The sequence below is a fragment of the Hyalella azteca genome, unplaced genomic scaffold, assembly GCF_000764305.2.
Source record: "Hyalella azteca isolate HAZT.00-mixed unplaced genomic scaffold, Hazt_2.0.2 contig366, whole genome shotgun sequence".
Taxonomy (NCBI): domain Eukaryota; kingdom Metazoa; phylum Arthropoda; class Malacostraca; order Amphipoda; family Hyalellidae; genus Hyalella; species Hyalella azteca.
Genome location: NW_025930719.1, coordinates 5,702 through 25,541, shown reverse-complemented (window position 1 = coordinate 25,541; position 19,840 = coordinate 5,702). Strand labels below are relative to the sequence as shown.

Genomic DNA, 19,840 nt, shown 5'->3' with positions numbered 1-19,840 from the left:
CCCCAAGCTCGACGGGTATTTCAAAAGATTCTCTTTCGGCGCTTATTTCGCTCCGGCAACCGGAACCTAAAGCGGACATAGAGCTTCTAATTTACACCGCAAAAAGAATTTGGGGCGACCCTGAGCCAGCGGCTGACAGGCATCCAAATTTTGATAGGGTAGTTATACCTGTAGCCCCTAGTTGCACCAGTGGCTCCTAGTTGCACCTGTAGCCACTAGTTAATTGCACCTTGTCAGCCTGTTGCAGTCTCGAACACGCAACTCAATGCTTGAATTTTACTGTTCTTTACCGCCCGGCCTTATAACCGATTCTGACCAGAACTATCGCAGTAAGCTGGAATCAAACCCATAGCTCGCTGCTCCAATCTTGTCACTCTGAACTGTAACCCCTTGGCCAACCCTGCACATAGACATGCACAACCTGTTTGCATGTCCGTTAGTAACCAGAGACTGGTGACTCAACAACAATGAGGCTCATCTAGAAATTTCGAGTATACCGATTATCGTGGAATAAATATTACAACCAATGTAATAAATATTACAAACAATGAAATAAATATTACAACCAATGTAATAAATACTACAATCAAAATAATAAAGATTAAAATCAATGTAATAAATATTACAACAAATATGATAAATATTACAACGCATGGAGAAAGTATACAAGTCGCAAAAAAATAATAATGTGAAAAATTTTCTCCAGCTCTCGAAACCGCCTTCGAAGCTTTCCTGCATGGCACAAGCAGTGCGCGCGCAGCTGTATTCGCTCAAGACCAAGTTGGGGGTCGCCTACTTCAGGGGGGCAGTGTCTGAGACGATGTATGGGCGCCTCGGCGTGTGGGCAGACTTGGGTGTCGGAGGCGACGTTGTTTCTTGCGCTGAGCGAGCTGCCAGAGGAAGTGAGAGGCCTTGGTAGTTTGCTTTTTCTGGTGTTGAAGGGTTTCTAAAACTATTCTGATGTGAACGTGTTCCTAAAGCTATTCTGATGTGAAGGTGTTACTAAAGCTATTCTGATGTGAACTTGTTCCTAAAACTATTCTGATGTGAACGTGTTCCAAAAACTATTCTGATATGAACGTGTTCCTAAAACTATTCTGATATGAACGTGTTTCTAAAACTATTCTGATATGAACGTGTTTCTAAAACTATTCTGATATGAACGTGTTCCTAAAACTATTCTGATATGAACGTGTTTCTAAAACTATTCTGATATGAACGTGTTTCTAAAACTATTCTGATATGAACGTGTTCCTAAAACTATTCTGATATGAACGTGTTTCTAAAACTATTCTGATATGAACGTGTTTCTAAAACTATTCTGATATGAACGTGTTCCTAAAACTATTCTGATATGAACGTGTTTCTAAAACTATTCTGATATGAACGTGTTTCTAAAACTATTCTGATATGAACGTGTTTCTAAAACTATTCAGATATGAACGTGTTCCTAAAACTATTCTGATATGAACGTGTTCCTAAAACTATTCTGATATGAACGTGTTTCTAAAACTATTCTGATATGAACGTGTTTCTAAAACTATTCTGATATGAACGTGTTTCTAAAACTATTCAGATATGAACGTGTTCCTAAAACTATTCTGATATGAACGTGTTTCTAAAACTATTCTGATGTGAACGTGTTTCTAAAACTATTCTGATATGAACGTGTTTCTAAAACTATTCTGATATGAACGTGTTTCTAAAACTATTCTGATATGAACGTGTTTCTAAAACTATTCTGATATGAACGTGTTTCTAAAACTATTCTGATGTGAACGTGTTCATAAAACGAATCTGATGCGAAGAGTTCATAAACAATACAAAAAACAGCATGGTAAGAGCAAGAAGTTATGCTCGGCTGTAGTTTTGTGCACTAGCAGGTTATCCCAAGCTTGATAATTCTAATGATTTTGGAATTCTGTTACCTTACAACCGTCACTCTAGTAATCCATACCCTGGTAATAATAATGAAGTTTGTGTGTTGATATTAAGAAGAGACCATTTGAAACCCTCATGTTGCATAGATGATACAACTCCCATTTCATTCGTCCTTCAAAATTAAGAATATAATCTGATACAGATTTTTGATGAAAATCTTTCATCGTTTTCTTCCAATCTTTCCAATCTTTCTTTAATACTTTAGATTAAGTGCATCCAAAAAGGGTGCTTTTCTAATTATATATTTTTTGGGGTGTAGATTAAGAATCTGAAATCCGTTATTGGCGGTCGGCATCGGAAATTTTTAATGGAACAATCCCTCTTCAATCCTTCCTTCCCTCTCTGCCAATCATTTCCTTCCTTTTCTCAAATCCTTCGCTCCCTTCACTATTTTTCTCCAAACCTGCCTTCCTTTCCTCCAATCCTTTCATCTGTCTCTGCCAATCATTTCCTTCATTATTCAAATCTTTCACTCCCTGCCCTCCTTTTCCTCCAATATTTTCCCGACATGTGGAACAGCCTCCCCGATGACATCGTTGGCGCTCCAAGTATGAACGCGTTCAAGAACAGACTAGATAAATAAGTATCCTGGATACGCGCCCCAACAGCCCCTATATACAATATCCCGACACGATAAGTATCCCTGGATACGGGCTGTTAGGGCACGTACCTATACACAATATCCCGACACGATAAGTATCCTGGATACGCGCTTACATAGACCCTATATACTGTGCAAACAGGTTTAAAATATACGAAATTTGACAAATATTTATAATCCTCCAGAACTGGCGACATTCCTGCTTCGCCAAGGACAATGTCTGGCTATGAACGCGAGCATTCCTGTGAAGGAAGCTTGCCTCACGGCGGGGGACGTGATTCTTTACACTTCAGACCCCAACGTCAGACTCCCCGGTGAGAGAAAACAGGGAAATTGCCGCGTGAATGAATAGAATGTAATTAATTAGTTTGATTCATTCAACCTATGTGAAAAATGCGTATATACAACCAATGAACCAAATCCTAAGTTAGCACCTCTATGACATTCATCGACTCGGTTGTTCGTAACCTTCTTGTTAATAGAACCGAATCTCAACAGTGCCAGATACTCATACACACTTCTAGACAAATAATTATTTTTTTAATTTATAAGAATTTATTAAATATTAATAGAGCACCGTATCCATATAACAACACTTTCTCGCATAAAAACTTGCTCAGTAATATCTCCAGTATCAAAACGACTTCTGTTATTTCAGAACCTCCTTTCGATATGCATAGCTTCACTTGGTTAGGCGTAGAATGTGGTTTAGCATTTCCCTAGATTGTGTTCATCCCTCCAAAGAAAAAGTTTGAACTGTTGTAATACTCGTATTCATGAGCAATGTGATGGATATATATATAGTTCCATAATATATATAATAACAGGACAAACTAGAATTATTTTCTGTATTTTACCGAAGGCTCCTAGACAACCATTCTATCGAATTATTCGTACGTACCGAGTGCGAATTATGACGAATTTACGAATAAAATGTATTTTTCATACGCTAATAAGGGACTAAAGCTTTTTGTTTGACTGATTTATCATTTTTGGTTATGACTATTTGTGACTAGGCTTGGTTAATACTCGTATACACTGAACTCTACTGGTGTCCCCCGAAACTCTGCAGACTCTGTGTTGTCCAACTTGGTGGTGTCGCTGGCTAGAGGAGAGTCCCTCTACCAGGTGAAGTTAAACGTCACCTTCTCTGATGCCAGCCCCTACACCGAGTTCTACTCCTACCTCCTCAAGTTCGATGGCAAGACCGAAGTGGTGACAAGCGGGGCCCAGTTGGTGACGGAGATGACAGGATGTCTGGGGCTCAATTTCACCCTGACCGCATATTTTGGGGCCACGCCTCGGGGACCCAGCGTCAGCTACCAACTGCCCGACTCAGGTTAGCTTTAATGATATGTATGAATTATTGTCAAAAATCAATTTTCATATTTTGTCCGAAATGAATACCTATAGTGCATTTCATCTCAGCCAGTATGATCACGTTTTAAGTATTATTAAATTAATTTTATGCTGTAGAAACATAATTATTGCTGTTGATTGTTCTGAGTTACTGACACGCTTAATTAGCATCTCTATAACATGTCATGAGGCGTGAACAGGACTTATCAACGTAGAGTGAGCTGAACGTATAAGGTGAGTGTTGAAATTTCATAAGTATATGTTTTGTAGGTGCACGTGCGCAATCTTAAATTATCATTGGATTATTAAGAGAGTACAACACACTGAAGTGAGCAATAATAACGCCGTACACTGTATGTCAGGTGGTATTAAAGGTTTAATATCGAAAATTTAATTATATCCTGCACCTCAAATTGGCTGACTATGTTGAAATGAGAATCATGAAAAACAGAGTGGCAACAATTTGGAAGTGGTTTAGATGGAGTTAATAATATTAATTTAGAAAAATTCAGTAAAATTATGCTGTTAAATTCTTTTCTGAATAATAACAACGAATATTAATAGTTTGTCCGTAATGTTATTCCAGAGCAATTTTAAGATTTACGCGGTGGTTGCGCTGGTCTTCGGAACAATTTCACAACGATATTCCTTCATTCATTCATTTCTCATTCATTCAATTCATTTCTCATTTGATTGAATGAGCATTTTTCGCTGAGCTGGGAGAATCATTGCGGTAATTTCCTGTCTCTCAGCTGTACTGCAGGTCGCAGTTAACACCACCGCCCTCGTGTCAACGAACAACTTCTCTTCGTTGACGCTCGCCTTCTCAAACGTCATTCAGTGTAAGATATTGCGTGCACTTACACTGTATATCCCTCATGAAGGTGCAAAATCAAATTAGGCACTGCAATGGGTTTTTAAAGAGACGTCATTATTTTTTTAATTTGAATGACGAATGGCAACATTTATAGTGCAGCTTCCTAAAACATGTAAGATAAGATCCATTTCAATTTCTTTTGTTCGATTCTGTTTAAATTTCAGCTGAATTTAACACAAAAGGTACAACAAATTGATTGCCAACTATAAAAAGTCATTCCAGTATCCCTAATCAAAAACTTATCAGCAAAAAAATCAAAATAAATTCATCATATCTTCAATTAAAACGTGTACGATCAATGATCCTTGATTGATTTTATTAAATATGAAGTTAACGACGATAATATTCGTACACGCATTTATTTTCAACGTTTTCTTGAATAAATCTAAAATTAATGAATGTATGAGCCTAAGATTTGAATAAACTAAACGGTATTTAATAGGGAAAATAACACTATATTTTCATATCAAATGTAATTTAAAAAAGTTTTAACATGCGAAGCACTTTCACACACAATTATTTGTACAGTGGGAAAATACCATTATAGTTGCAATAATAATAATAATCAATGGCATGTCCTTCCATCCTCATAACCTCCAGCAGTCTCTTTGTTTAATTTTTGATGAGATTCGCAGTGGTATCAGTTTGATATTATCTCATTATTCAATTGCGACTTGTTTCAATTCTTGGCGATTATCAAGAGCCCAATTATTGATTCTATCTTTCAACTCTCGTCATAAATTTTCAATCGGGTTCTAGTCGGGGCTATTTGCTAGCCATAGAGAACAGTGACCTTTGCTTTATCAAGTCAACTGGTTGTAAAGCTTTCGAAGTATGTTTCGAATCATTATCTTACTGAAATATCCATCGTCGTTAAAAAAACAAATGTCCGAGCGGATATTTGCAGGTTTTCATTCAAAGCCGATATATAAACATCTGAGTTCATTACTCCTTCAATTGGAACTAACTTCCCGGTGCCAATTAAGGAGAAACATCCCCAACACATCATTGATCCACCCCCAGGTTGGGATTGACGGTTGGGATTGTGTTCTTCGTCGGAAGGAAAGCCTCCCCATTTCTGCGCCAAATCTTCTTCTTAATGTATGCCCAAATATCTTAACTTGTGTTTTGTTACTCAATAATACTTGGTTCCAAAAGCCTTCCCCTTTGTCCACGTAAGATCTTGTGAATGTCAAACGAGCAGCAACATGACGTCGTGTGTGAAGTGCGACTCATCGCGGTCAGCGTCAATGCAGGCCATTCTTGTTGAGACAACGCTGTATGGTACCCTGACTAACGCTTGTTCGCTCACTGGCTAATCCATTGAAAATGCTTTTCAATTCCACTTTCAGATTCATATTTACCTCCCGACACAGTTTTCGAACTGATCGTTCCGATAGCTTGGGCTTCCGTCCTGGTCTAGGCAACGTGTGTGCAGTACCAAACTGTACGAACTTTTTCATCACCGACTGTACAGTGGATCTAGGAATATTCAGGCGTTTCGAGATGCACCCATAATCATTGCAAGATTTGTGTAGGTCAATTATTTTGCTTCTTAAATTCACACTGAATTCCTTCGTCTTGCCCATCTTGAAGTTTGCAGTTAAATGGCAGGAGCCGACACCACTTGAATGACGTCACCATCCAACCGGATACCGCTACAAATCTCATAAAAAAACTATAGAAAAAGACTGCTGAATGTTATCAAGATGTAGGACATACCATTGATTATTAACATTGCAACTATGTTAGTATTTTCCAGTCATACGAATAACTGTGTATGAAGGTTTTGAGGAATTTCTGCATGTTAAAACGTTTTGAAATTACAATCTGTGTTATTTGCAGTGTTGTTTTACTTGTTACATATTGCTTTGTTCAATCAAATATTAGGCTCGTACATTCATTTATTTTTGAGTTATTCAAGAGTACATTGAAAAGAAAATGATTTATGAATAATTTCGTTACTAACTGCATGAGGAATTTAATGGGCGTTTTCTCTAAATGCTTAGTGAACTTACGATATAAGAAGACTAATGATATAAGAAGACTAATGATATAAGAAAACAAATAATGATGTAAGAAGACTAATGATGATATAAGTATCACTTATTTGCTTCGTTCCTTACAGCGGATCCTTGCAGGCTGGCCCTGGGCTACAGAATTGTTCTGTCGCAGTCCAGCCGAGGCGACGCTAACAGGACTTTCGACTTTCCTGTGACCCAGTCGCAGGTGAATCTGGACTGCAACACGACCAACGACTACCAGAACCTCGCCTTCTCTGTTGTAACAAATGGAGTGGCCCCCCAGCAAGTCAACTTAAACCCGGGTGAGCATATTTGAAGCTCATCATGCGCTGACACATTAACCGTTGTCAATGCTATTCGTACCTAAAGGCCTGGTAACCAGAGTTACCGTCAGTAGACGAAGGGTGAACTCTTTCACTGCAGCATTCGATAACAAGAAGCAACATCAACTCGCATCGTTTCATTGTAAAAGCAAGTCGAAACCTTGTAATTTGAGGAAATATTTTTTTACACTTAAAGCTCAGCTTCATTTATGATCAGGTCTTACTTTGTTCCGTTTCTTTATTACAGGATCGATTGAAAAAGGCCAGAACGCTAAAGAAAAGTACTTCGACAAAAATATTGGCAAGTGTGTTGCGATTCAAAATGTCCAGTACCCATTCTCCGTTACTACCAGTTGTGTCGGCGTAGGTTCCCCGCTGACACACGCACTCATCGTCCGAGGCTTCGAGCGCCGACCATCGCTTTGTGAGAACTTTGACGCGTGTTCCTTCTCTTGAATTATTACATTAGACTAACGTTTTGTAATCGGCTTTTACCTTCAATTAAAAGAATTCAACAAAACATTATCAGTCCGGCAATCTGATGCTCGATGATACTTAACTTTAAACCTGAATTTTCCTTTGTTTACGAAAGAACATGTCATATACTTCATAACGTTCTTAGTTTTTTATTTATTAACAAATTAAAAGGGTTACTTAATTCTGAAACACCCTGTATATAACAATCATGATCAACTAACAATCATATTCACTGAAGTAGGAGATTGTCCTATGGGCTGAATTCGCTCAGTTAGTTAAATGAACCATTTCCGAGTGCAGAAAAAGCAATACATAATATAAATTATACATATATATAGTAAAGTAATTGCCAACAAAGTAAAGTAATTGCCAACAGCCAAAAGCATCATCATTTGAATTCGGAGTAGGTACACGAATGACAATATTACAAAAGTTTAATATTCGAATCCCCTGCAAACCCTCTCAAGGTCATGAAATTGTATTAAGTTAATTGTTGTATAAGATATTTATTGCTTGAAACCTTACGCAATAGAGCAAATCCTTGGGGGTGTAATTATGTATACTTAATATGTATGCATAAATATGTAATATGTGTGCATTTATATATAGAATATGTATTTTGCATTGCGTTTAATTACGAAGTATCCTTAGTTCGATATCTTCTGAAGTATCCTTAATTCCATATCTTCCGTTATTTACCAATATTTTGTTTAATTAAAAATCAAGAATTTTTTAATGATAAGCACAGAAAAAGAACATAGAAATCATTAAGTGTTTATTCTCGTTACTAATAAATCTTTAAATATTACTACTGATGTACAATTTGCGACGAAAAGAGAACAATGGCTTCTTTTTGATTAAATAGTACACAAAGAAACGGAAGTTAAAATATTAGTAAATATCTACTTAAAGTCAAGCATTTCAATTTCAGAACTTGACTTGATATAGATAGTAATTCATAGCTAGTGATGTTAAGTGCCCTAGCACTAATTCGGCTCTGCTTTACTGTTCCCTTAATTTTAATAATCATTTTCTTACATAAAGCCATCAACCTATGTTTTATGCTCCGGCAGCTGCTCTGGCTCCTTTGAATTACAATGGTAGCGTCTGGAAGTGGGATGACGGGACCATCTTGCCGGCGACTGATGCCATGTGGGCCTCTGATCCCACCAGCACTGCCAACTTCGCAACATGTGCGATCTACTACTTGGGAACAAGACTTGTCGAAGCTACAATCTGCACCATTTCGCAGATAAATATTCTTTGTGTGCCTTGACTGGTTAGTCTCGATAATTGAGTGAAATACATTGTAGTTGTAACAAGATGGGAAGCTTGTATTTTCCAGTATTGTAATTATCGCCTCAGAGTAGCTACTATATATATTACTTATAATGGATCAATTGTATCACAAGTTTTTTGAATGCAGATTTATTTAGAAGATCTAAATTTTAATTTCATTTCACTCTACAGTCGGAGAATTAATCGCTTGACTCCAGCGCTGACTAGATCAAATTTATATTATTAAAGCTTATGATTATCTTGATTTAGATAAAATGCTGTCTGAATTTCAGGCACGCCGCACTTTTTCCCATCCTAAAGAATAAAATTTTTAGTGAGGATTTCAATTTAATCTCCAAAGAACGGACACATTTTAATGCGGTTCTTGCAGTCGAATTTCAATCTCATTGTTCAGTGGTGTTAAAGCCTGATGTTTGATATCCAATCTTCACATTTTCCAGGAGCTGCTCCCCCCGCCAGGCGATGACAGGCGGCGCGATCTCGCGGCGTCTTGCACTCAGAAAAATGTGTAAATAAAAGTGTCCAAGTAGAGGTACACTTTCTCACCCACAGCACGAGCACAGAGCGGACGTAGCAGTGATACGCCCATCTGTCATGCCAAACTTGGTCAAAATGACCCACAAAAGGGCCATAAGTGCATCTCTACTTGGACAATGTCTCATGCATATCTTTGAGTGCGAGCTTTAGGCCTTCAAATAAATTTCTTTTCGTGCCTCGAGTAGCCCTGGCGATGGAATTAATAAAATCAACAAAATTACACGAGTCTTTGTACCCTATTTACGTATTCAGGTTTGGAAGTCATATTTTAAATAATATACGTTTAAAAATTACTTTTTAAAGACAACACTTCTAAAAAATCCAGTGTCTCCAATGTAAAATATGTACAATGAATTTCTAATTTTATTTTTGAATATTAAAAAAATTCATTTTTTAATTATTTTAATGCATAAAAGAAATTAAATTTTCAAAACTATTTATTCTGTCAATTGATTCATGCATTGTCTCGGACTTTACGTAAGTGTGCAAAATTTCATATAGATTGGACAGTTAGAAGTGTGTTAAATATTGATTATAAGATTTATAGCAGACAAAATTATTTTCCAATTTTTTAATATTGAAAAAAATATATATATTTTTCACTTTTAAAATTATTTATTCTGTCAATTGATTCATGCATTGTCTTCAACTTTACGCAAGTGTGCACAATTTCAGATCGATTGGACAGGTAGAAGTGTGTTAAAATTCGATTATAAGATTTGTAGCAGACAGACAGACAGATAAACAACAAGAAGTGAAGTTAAAGAGAAGTGTTGTACAATGGAAAGAAATCAACGCGTATTTAAACACGAACGACAAGACTTATATCAGCAGGTCTGTGTTTTTGTGTCATATTTTATCTTGTGTCAGCAAAGTTGAATGGAAACTCAAATCTTTAGGATTCAAATGTTATTTCTTAATATAGCCTCCATTATTGTAACCTTGTTCAATGGTGTTTCAAGTGGAGGAGGAATTTCCGATAGTTAAGCTCTAAAAATTAATCTTCTCAGGTCCTTTGCAAGCATTCACTTGGATAACTGCAAGCGTAATGCACGTTTTCGGTCAATAGTTGGCCGTCACGGTATCTAAATATTCTTCTAAATACCGTGATTTATATGTAAAATAGAAATATTTTAACAAACACATTTACTTCCTGTACAAAACTAATCTGCTCTACAGCTGAATCTCAATGCGCGTTGATACACGCTTTATAGTCAATGCACGCATAGTCAATACACGCATATAATATAATAATAAAATATAACTCAATACCCACTGTAGTGAGTGACACTACGTCGACGAAAACTTGAAGTCACGGACAGACAGACAGACGGACGTGGCTAGCACAATAGTTCATTTTTTCCATAAATGAGAAAATGCGCTAATAATAGATAGTATAATCAACAAGTATATTCAGCTGATGGTGCCGGAGATCGTCTTCTAAGCATTTCCTCAAGTTATAAGGAATTTATTTGGCCTTTTCAATGCTCCTAAATTCTAGGTTACTTGCGATTTAAGCAGACTAATGTACTTATAATCAATACAAGTAAGTATTAGTTATAATTGCTTATAAGTAATTATAATTTTTATAAGTACTTATAATTAATCCTTCATTAATGAATTAAAGCTCCTGAGATATAAGATATACGGTTGTATGGGTTTCAGATCGAATGTTTCTCCTCACATTGACAGACGTTCTCGTTACACATCAAACTTGTGCAACTTTCTTGTTTATTTACGCAGCCTTGTTGTTTACTTGAATTTAAGAACTTCGAGAGTGACCAATAAGTCGGATATGAGTTTGTCATGAGGTCTAATAATGTAATGAATAATACAATAATTAATAAAACAATTGCATTGGCTGAGAATCGCATCAGATCAACGACGCTCACATGCGTGGTAGCCTTGATTGCAGTAAACACATGGCAAAGCAGATGCTAGATCATAATTAGTTTTGTTAATTACTGAATGATTGGTTTACAAACCCCCATTAAAACACTTGAGTAAAAAATCACCAACTGACTCAGAAACATTATTATTATGAGCAGAAAAATAAAAGAACTTAATTGAATTAACATGAAAATCAGAGCGATCGAGCAAACAATTTGATACAATGCCATTGAGGACCATATGATTAATTGATTGCAAATCGAAAGTCATTAATTGCATTCCTCAATCCACAACAAGCTGCTCTAAATGTAGCATCCAACGCTGATCCAAAGGCACCAGTGGATGTATGGCTGATAACATTATCTCTATTTTCAGGTGAGATTGCAGTTCAATCTTATCTCAAATGATTTAGAAATCTTATCTCTGATGAGTTAGAGTCCGATTTTCAGGCTGCCCAGCGATCTGCCTCCATTAAAACTCCTGCATTTCATAAGTGAGACGTTCAGTGCATTACGCAGTAAATGTGAATCATTGCAAGATAATTTTGAGGCTGTTAAAATCGTTATTTAAAGTTATAAATAATCATTATTTGAAGTTGTAATTATTTTTATATGTTCTCTTCCTGTTCAATTATGAGATAAATAATAAATTATCTCCTCTGAAATCATTCATCTTTGCTCTCGTTTATTCTCACTTTCCTAATTTAGGAGAAATTTCCCATTTTTAAGAAGAGATTTAATTAAGTCACCGTCCCCAGCTCTTTTCAGAAGATAGAATTGGTATCAAGTTAATCGCTGTAAAAATTGACACACGCTGCATATGCGGCGCCGGGCAATATTGCTGGTATATGCTTGCTTTATCTGTATGAAGACGGTCTTTCATTAACTCAAGCAATGGAATTTGTTCAGTCTATGCCAATTATGTGATTAATATCAATTGAGGAGTAATAAAGAGAACAGACCAACTCCATTCAACATGGCTACCCCAACACTAGAGTGTGAAGTTTGTTACGAAAATTTCGACTCAAATCTTCATAAGCCGCTTTGCCTGACCTGCGGCCATACATTTTGCTACTCCTGTATTTCAAGATTAATTAACGTATCTGAAAACATCAAGTGTCCTAAATGCACAAAACAAACATCCCAACCAATTGATGAAATGTTAGTTATTTACGCCTTGATCCCGTCTGATGGCTAAACTCATACACGTACCTTGTGGACGCCGTCGTCCTGCCCTCAGCACGGGAAGACACAGGACTACCTCTGCGCCGACTGCGAGGAGCTCGTCTGCTTTACCTGCACCAGGGGCGCCCACGCCCCCCACAGCATCGAGCTTCTGGACGACCTGATCTCTGGGGCAGAGTGTGACGGTAGGGCCAGGGTAAAAATACGGACCACGATACAATGCAGGCTTGGGCGCGTGAATAATTTGGTCTCAACCACCAGCGAGATCTCCAAGTTGCTCAACGAACTGACTAACCTTAAGTCCGGGTTCGATGGATGGAAAGATTCGTTGCTCGCTCAGAAAATTGCCGCGGAGCAAGATTTGGAGACCTGGGATCAACCGGTTGTTAATGGGAACAGGAAACATGAGTACGTGGAGATTATAAAGCGTTTAAAATACAAACCAGAGGAAGATGTGAACTTACCTGAAATGAACGAAAAGTTGGATATACTTGGCAATAAATGCAATACTCTGAAGGTGCGTTGACCGACCTCTCGGGTGAGTGCAAGAATAGGACCTCTATCACAAGAAGCATCTTATATAAGTTGAATAGATAACATTCATGTTGAAACTCTTTAAACGCATTATAATTGGAGTTTGTGTACACTGAATTAATCAATGACAGGGTCGCGGTTGAGCAGTCGCTTTAATACACGAACATTAAGGTTCAGGTTACGATTTAATATATTCTTTATACCTTAGTAACATCGAAGTTATGCCAACGCAACGTCATACAAGACCCCAACAATAGTTCCAATAATATTTTATTATGCATCAACCTTCTTGCAGTATGAACAGAAATAATGTTTTTAAAATTATATTATTGCGAAATGCATATGTGTAGCATGTTAAACTGCTTCAAAATAACGATACCTCATCTGTCAGGAATGTATGTAAATTTTTTATGTGGTCATACAGCATCACTAATGACCGATGTTATATGAGTCGAACTATATGAAGGTAGCCATTAGCTCTGACTGCATTTCCACGGTCCGATTCTCACCCAGGAGTTGATCGCAAGACAGACGACTACCACTCCCCACCCAGTGCTGGACACCACAACACCCAGCGGGATGGGGGAGGCCGCACCCCCAGTGCAGAGCACCTCAACACCCAGCGCGAAAGTTCACTACACCCCCAGAGTTCTTCGGAAACAGAACTTCGTGCGTAACCTCTTGCCGAATGGCAAACCGTGGACAGTCACTAACTATGATGAAGGAGAAAGAGTTATCGCTAGCCTGTCCAACAACAGGAAGCCCAGTCATCTCATAGTTTTGTCTCTTCACACCAGCCCCCTCCAGCGGCCGAAGGAGCTCATCACAGGACTCACTGACAATGTCGCCGGGGACATCACATTTTTGCCTCTGGACTCCTTCTGGAAGCCGTCAGCACAGAGGGATAGCGACCTGGATGCAATCATCAACCAGTTTGGGTAGGAAAAGTTTATTCTTCCATTGTTGTTAGGATTGACCTATGAGTGTCTGGCAAGTAGAATATTAAACATTTATTAGATCATGAATTTTAAAAACAAACATTCGCGTCAAACGTTACAATTACGAACTAACAATAAAATATACCAGACATGTGTGATATAACAATTAATACGAGTTCCGGTCACTAGCTAAGCCGTTTCGAGGTTTCAGTTCAGCTTGCTATACGAACTCTGTGATACAACATTTATTAATCGTAGAACATGCTCCTTCCTTCTTAAAAAGGACTCATGTATATTAAAACACTATTTCGACACATTTACAAGCACAAAAACTCATGTTTATATATGGCCCGGCTCTGTGCCGTGCTGCAGCCATCATATCCTGCTCCTGGATTTGCAGATCATTTCCTGCTCCTGGGTTTGCAGACCTCAGCTCAATGCCGTGCTGCAGCCATCTTATATCCTGCTTCTGGATTTGCAGACCCCGGCGTCATGCCGTGCTACAGCCATCTTATACTGCTTCTCATCATCTGCTCTTCATCCTTGCAGCCATCTTATCCTTATCCATCAGCCATATTATCCTGCAGGCCCTGGCTTAGTGCCGTGCTGCAGCCATCTTATCCTTATCCATCAGCCATATTATCCTGCAGGCCTCGGCTTAGTGCCGTCTACGGCTCTCCCGCCCAAGTGCTCGCCTACATGGGCGTTCGGTGTCAGGAGCCGCGGAGGTTCGGCGTGCGGGTGGCCAGCTTGGAGGACGCCGTGCGGTGCGCAGCTTTGCCACTACGAGCTGGTTGGTGAAGTTTTGAAAAGTATAAGTTATAATTTAGTATGTTCAGAAAATTCTTGAGAATATAGCTACTTTAATCACTTTGAAATTTGTTTAAAAAGATGAAAACATAAATGAAGTTAGAATGGAATCCTCTGTGAATAAGAAACCTTAAAACTCAATCGTCAGGGCCCGAAGCTCTGCGTAGAATTAAATGATTTTGTATGCTTAGTCTGAATAACACAAAGAAAACTAATTAAACATTCTGGCTTCCTGGTATAGGATATCCCTTTCCTTATCATTCGTATAAGAAGCCCGATCTTGAAATTAAAACAATTCATGCAGTCAGATGATGAAACGCATCTGACGTGCAAACGACAGCTATGCTTCAGATAATGTATGATCATAACAATAATTTCATTTAGGACCAATTTATTCATGGAATGAAATAAGTGAAAAAAGTATTTAAAGAATAGTATTAATTTTTAGTTGTGAACAAATGTTAAATTAGCGAGAGATAAATAAAATCGTGAACGAGGAATGAGAATTATATCACAACGCCTTCATATAAGACAATGTCAATACCTTGCTAAAATATAATTGTATAACTGGTGTACAATTTGTTGTATAGATGATGTCTGCTTCGTGCGAGAAGCACCGGCCCGCGTTGGCACTGACCTGAAGAATCTCGGGTGGAGGAACATTACCCGCTGCCATTTACCCGACCTGGGTGACGGTGATTTGGACTGGGTGTCCAACATACTTCACCCTTTCAGAGACAGCAGGTATGTGTGTCTGGGTGTCCAACATACAGTGGGGGGAAATAAATATTCGTACGTTTGAAAAATCGTATTTTAATGTATGTAAGTACACAAACTTAACAGGAAAAGTGATTTAAATTATGTATAGAGACGCATAGTATTCAAAAATACTATCAAAAGAAATTAAATCTCAATGCAACAAAAAACAATGCAACATGTTCACTTTTCGGGGTGAAAAAAGTATTCGTACAAAACAATAAATCCGCATTATTTTAATTTAATACTTGGTTGAATACCCTTTATTCAGCTCAACAGATGTCATTCACTGACACGGATCATAAATAAAATGCAGAAAGAGTTCCGAAAACGGCACAGTAAAAGTTGAAAAACTTGGACCGCAAAAACACGAGCGTCTGCTCTCGACCACGGTTGAAACTTGACTCTGTCGGTGACTTGATGTCGGTGACACATGTCGGTGACTTGATGCGAGAAGGAATGTGGTCACCTCGATGAGTTGTGCAACGCAGTTTTTCAGCTTATAGCCGCGAAACTCTGCCGTTAATTCGTGTTTTAAGCTCTAGGAATTCATCTGTGACTTTGTATAAACCATGAGTACATTTGTATACTACAATGTGATATTACGCTGACTCACGCTCGTTCCCTCAGTGGCTAATCTATTGGCATGTTTTTCAACTCTACTTTTGGATTCATATTTACCTCACGACACAGTTTTCGACCTGATCGTTCCGATAGTTTGGGCTTTCCTCCTGGGGCCGGATTATCAAAACATCGCTAGGTACACGTAGCGACTTACGTGTGGCGTAAGTGCTGATATGAAGAAGTAACTCTAGCGGTGGTATTATCAAAACATTTGCGCGGGAAGCTATGTACAAGAAGCCGTACGTAGCTCTACGCCTGCTCGAAGGTGTCGTAAGCGGAGTTACGTAGACGTTTTGAGTGTGCCGAAGCAATATAAAACTATTGATTTACTTGCAACACGGTGAATTGTGATAGAATTTTGTCAATAATTCAACATGGCATAATATGTGATCGTGCTAAACGGTGCTTTTCGAGAAAGAAATTTCAATTAAGTTATGCCAGCTAATTTCTTTTCCTTTTGTGCTACAATTTGCAAGCAAATCTTGATATTCGTATCTAAGAGTTTTGTGATCATTCCCTAAAATAATATCTTCATGACTTTTTGATTCAAAACTAAGTAGAGTTTGACAAGCCAACCATTTTTCTAGCTACGTACACAAATTCCTTTCTTTCTCCGCTGATAGTTGAACTCTAACTCACAAAATGTTCTAAATTCCAGGTAGCTCTCTAAAAAGTCCTCAAAATTTGAATGGGAAAAATGTAATTTTTTGCCTTGATTGCAAAAAATTACAATCAAGGCGTTGTCATTGCTATTTAGACAACGTCTCACTCATTTCTCCATATGCTCCCTAGTCAGTCAACGCAGATGACGCTGACACAATACAACCTCCTTTCATCCACGCGCACTGCACACTGAGTCGACAGGAGCTAGGAATGGCAAATTCGAAGCCTCTGATTGGTCAGTTAGTTGGATGGTTTCGATAATACCTTTTCAGATGAGACTTGCGTAAGAGTTTTGTTAATGCCAAATTTCGACTGACTTACGCAATACTTAACTTTTTAAACGTAAGTACGGAAAGTTACGTGTACTTTGCGAAGTTTCGTTAATCTCTGCCCTGGTCCAGGCGACGTGTGTGCAGTACCAAACTGTACGAACTTTTTCATCCACGACTGTATGGTGGATCTTGGAATATTAAGGCGTTTCGAAATGCACTCATGCATAATCGTTGCAAGATTTGTGTAGGTCAGTAATTTTGCTTCTCAAATCCACGATGAATTCTTTCGTCTTGCCATCTTGAAGTTTGCAGTCAAATGGCAGGAACCGACACCTCGACGTCCCCGTTAATAATGTTCACCGGGATAACATCCAACCGGATACCACTTCGAAACTCACCAAAAACTATAGAAAGAGACTTTTGGATGTTATCAAGATGGAAGGACATAGAATAGAATAGAAGTGTCGGCGTTGAAGAAATAGGCCCATGGCCTGTTGCCGATTCTTGAACTTTTCGTGACTTGATTCACAAGGGATCCGGCCTTTGGAACCCGATCTTTATATAGCTGACGATTGATTGAGATAGCTGCTGGACTTCACCTCAGCATATTGTTTAGACAAGAATTTCTTAATTTGAGTATACACCAATTGTGAAGGAAACCCTTTCAGTGAGAACATACTGCGCAAATATTCAAATTCAGTGTGCATACTATGGAAAGTAGAGCAAATTCGGAAACCGCGGTTTAATAACGCGGTGTTTTGAAATTACATTTTGTTCTGAAAATGCAGTGTTATTTTCCCTATGACATACTGCTTAGTTCAATCAAATCTTAGGCCCGTACATTCATTAATTTTTGAGTTATTCAAGAGAACATTGGAGAGAAAAGAATTTGCGAATAATTTCGTTGCCAACTGCATGCATGAGGAATTTACAGGGCGTTTTCTTTAAGTGCTTAGTGAACTTACGATATAAGAAGACTAATAATATAAGATATAAGAAGATTAATAATAATTTGTAATAAGACTAATAATAATGTAATAAACTAATAATGATGTAAGAAGACTAATGATGATATAAGTATCACTTATTTGCTTCGTTCCTTACAGCGGATCCTTGCAGCCTGGCCCTGGGCTACATAAATGTTCTGTCGCAGTCCAGCCGAGGAGACGCTAACAGGACTTTCAACTTTCCTCTGATCCAGCCTCTGGTGAATCTGGACTGCAACACGACCAACGACTACCAGAACCTCGCCTACTCTGTTGTAACAACAGGATGAATGGTCCCCCCAGCAGGTCAACTTAAACCCGGGTGAGCATATTTGAAGCTCTTCATGCGCTGACACTTTAACCGTTGTCAATGCTATTTGTACCTAAAGGCCTGGTAACGAGAGTTACCGTCAGCAGACGAAGGGTTAACTCTTTCAGGGTTAACTCTTTCACTGTTACATTCTATAACAAAAAGCAACACAAACTCGCATCGCTGTATTGTAAAAGCAAGTCGAAACCTTGTAATATGAGGAAATTTTTTTTTGCACTTAAAGCTCAGCTTCATTTATGAACAGGTCTTACTTTGTTCCGTTTGTTTATCACAGGATCTGTTACAAATGACCAGTACAATAAACGAAAGTACTTCGACAAAAATATAGGCGAGTGTGTTGCAATTAAAACTGTTCATAACAACCCCATCGACGCTGCCAAATGTGTCGGCGTGGGTTCCCCGCTGACACACGCCCTCGCATCGTCCGAGGCTTCAAGCGCCGACCATCGCTTTGTGAGTCAACTTTGACGCGTGTTCCTTCTCTTGAATTAGCCCTGTAGACTGAAGTTTTGTATGTGGCTTTTAACTTCAACTGATATAATTAAACAAAACATCAGGAAATCTGATGCTCGATGATACTTATTTTTAAACCAGAAATTCCCCGTTACTTACGAATGAACATGCCATATATATAACAATCATGATCAATTGGCAATCCTATCATATGCCTCGAAGTAGAAGATTGCAATTTGAGGTGAAACGCCTGATACACTTGAAAATCCTTGAATGTGACCTCATTCAAATCATCACGTCGAAAAATTTAAAATTAACCATTACTAACTTAGTTCCAACCGTTGAAAGCATCATAGATTGAATTCTGAATTTACGAATAACGATAGTAGAAATGTTCAATATTTGAATCCCATGCGCACACTCTCAAGGCCGTGAAACTTGTGTTAAGCTGTTTGTTGTTGAAGATATTTGTTGCTTAAATCCTTACGTAATTAAGCAAATCCATGGCATAAATATGGATTTGTATAAATATGTAAGCATAAATATGTAATATATATGAATTTATATATAAAAAATGTATTTTGCATTCAATTTCCTTAGTTTGAATTCAAGTGTCCTTAGTTTGATCGCTTCTATCATTTAGCAATATTTTGTTCAGGAATCAAGAATTTTATGATGATTAGGACAGACAAAGAACATATAGATATTGTTACGAACTAATCTTGAATAATAGCTAATAAATCGCGTCACCTCAAAGTTCGGATGGTCTAATTGTCACGTCCACCAATGACCGGAAATTGAATGCAACTTCCCTATTGGCCTAATCAGCAAAAGCTTGGACCGAGCGGATATTTACTCAAACAAACTTTCTTAATTTTATTTATTAAAGATAAACGGCAAATCGAAACTAAACAAATCAAATAGGTGCGGCATAGGAATGTAACGCTAACAAATTAAATGC

At 38.0% G+C, this 19,840-nt stretch overlaps 2 protein-coding genes across 2 annotated transcripts in view; both read left to right on the top strand.

Annotated features, from left to right (window-relative positions):
- The window catches only part of LOC108666633, a 10,788-nt gene extending 1,370 nt beyond the window's left edge, over window positions 1-9,418 (top strand). The window contains exons 3-10 of the mRNA XM_018153544.2: window positions 707-902; window positions 2,728-2,856; window positions 3,615-3,881; window positions 4,654-4,743; window positions 6,907-7,104; window positions 7,373-7,549; window positions 8,676-8,881; window positions 9,342-9,418. Coding sequence (XP_018009033.1) covers window positions 707-902; window positions 2,728-2,856; window positions 3,615-3,881; window positions 4,654-4,743; window positions 6,907-7,104; window positions 7,373-7,549; window positions 8,676-8,878 — 1,260 coding nt within the window. The 3' untranslated portion in view covers window positions 8,879-8,881; window positions 9,342-9,418. The remainder of the gene's footprint in view (window positions 1-706; window positions 903-2,727; window positions 2,857-3,614; window positions 3,882-4,653; window positions 4,744-6,906; window positions 7,105-7,372; window positions 7,550-8,675; window positions 8,882-9,341) is intronic.
- A 3,125-nt stretch (window positions 9,419-12,543) lies between these two features.
- LOC108666632 lies at window positions 12,544-18,385 on the top strand (the record flags this gene model as incomplete). The annotated part of the gene is made up of 5 exons (XM_018153543.2): window positions 12,544-13,029; window positions 13,560-13,984; window positions 14,635-14,777; window positions 15,385-15,538; window positions 18,229-18,385. Coding segments are annotated over 5 exons (1,365 nt in total), but the record flags the coding sequence as incomplete, so codon positions are not given.
- Window positions 18,386-19,840: the final 1,455 nt, after the last annotated feature.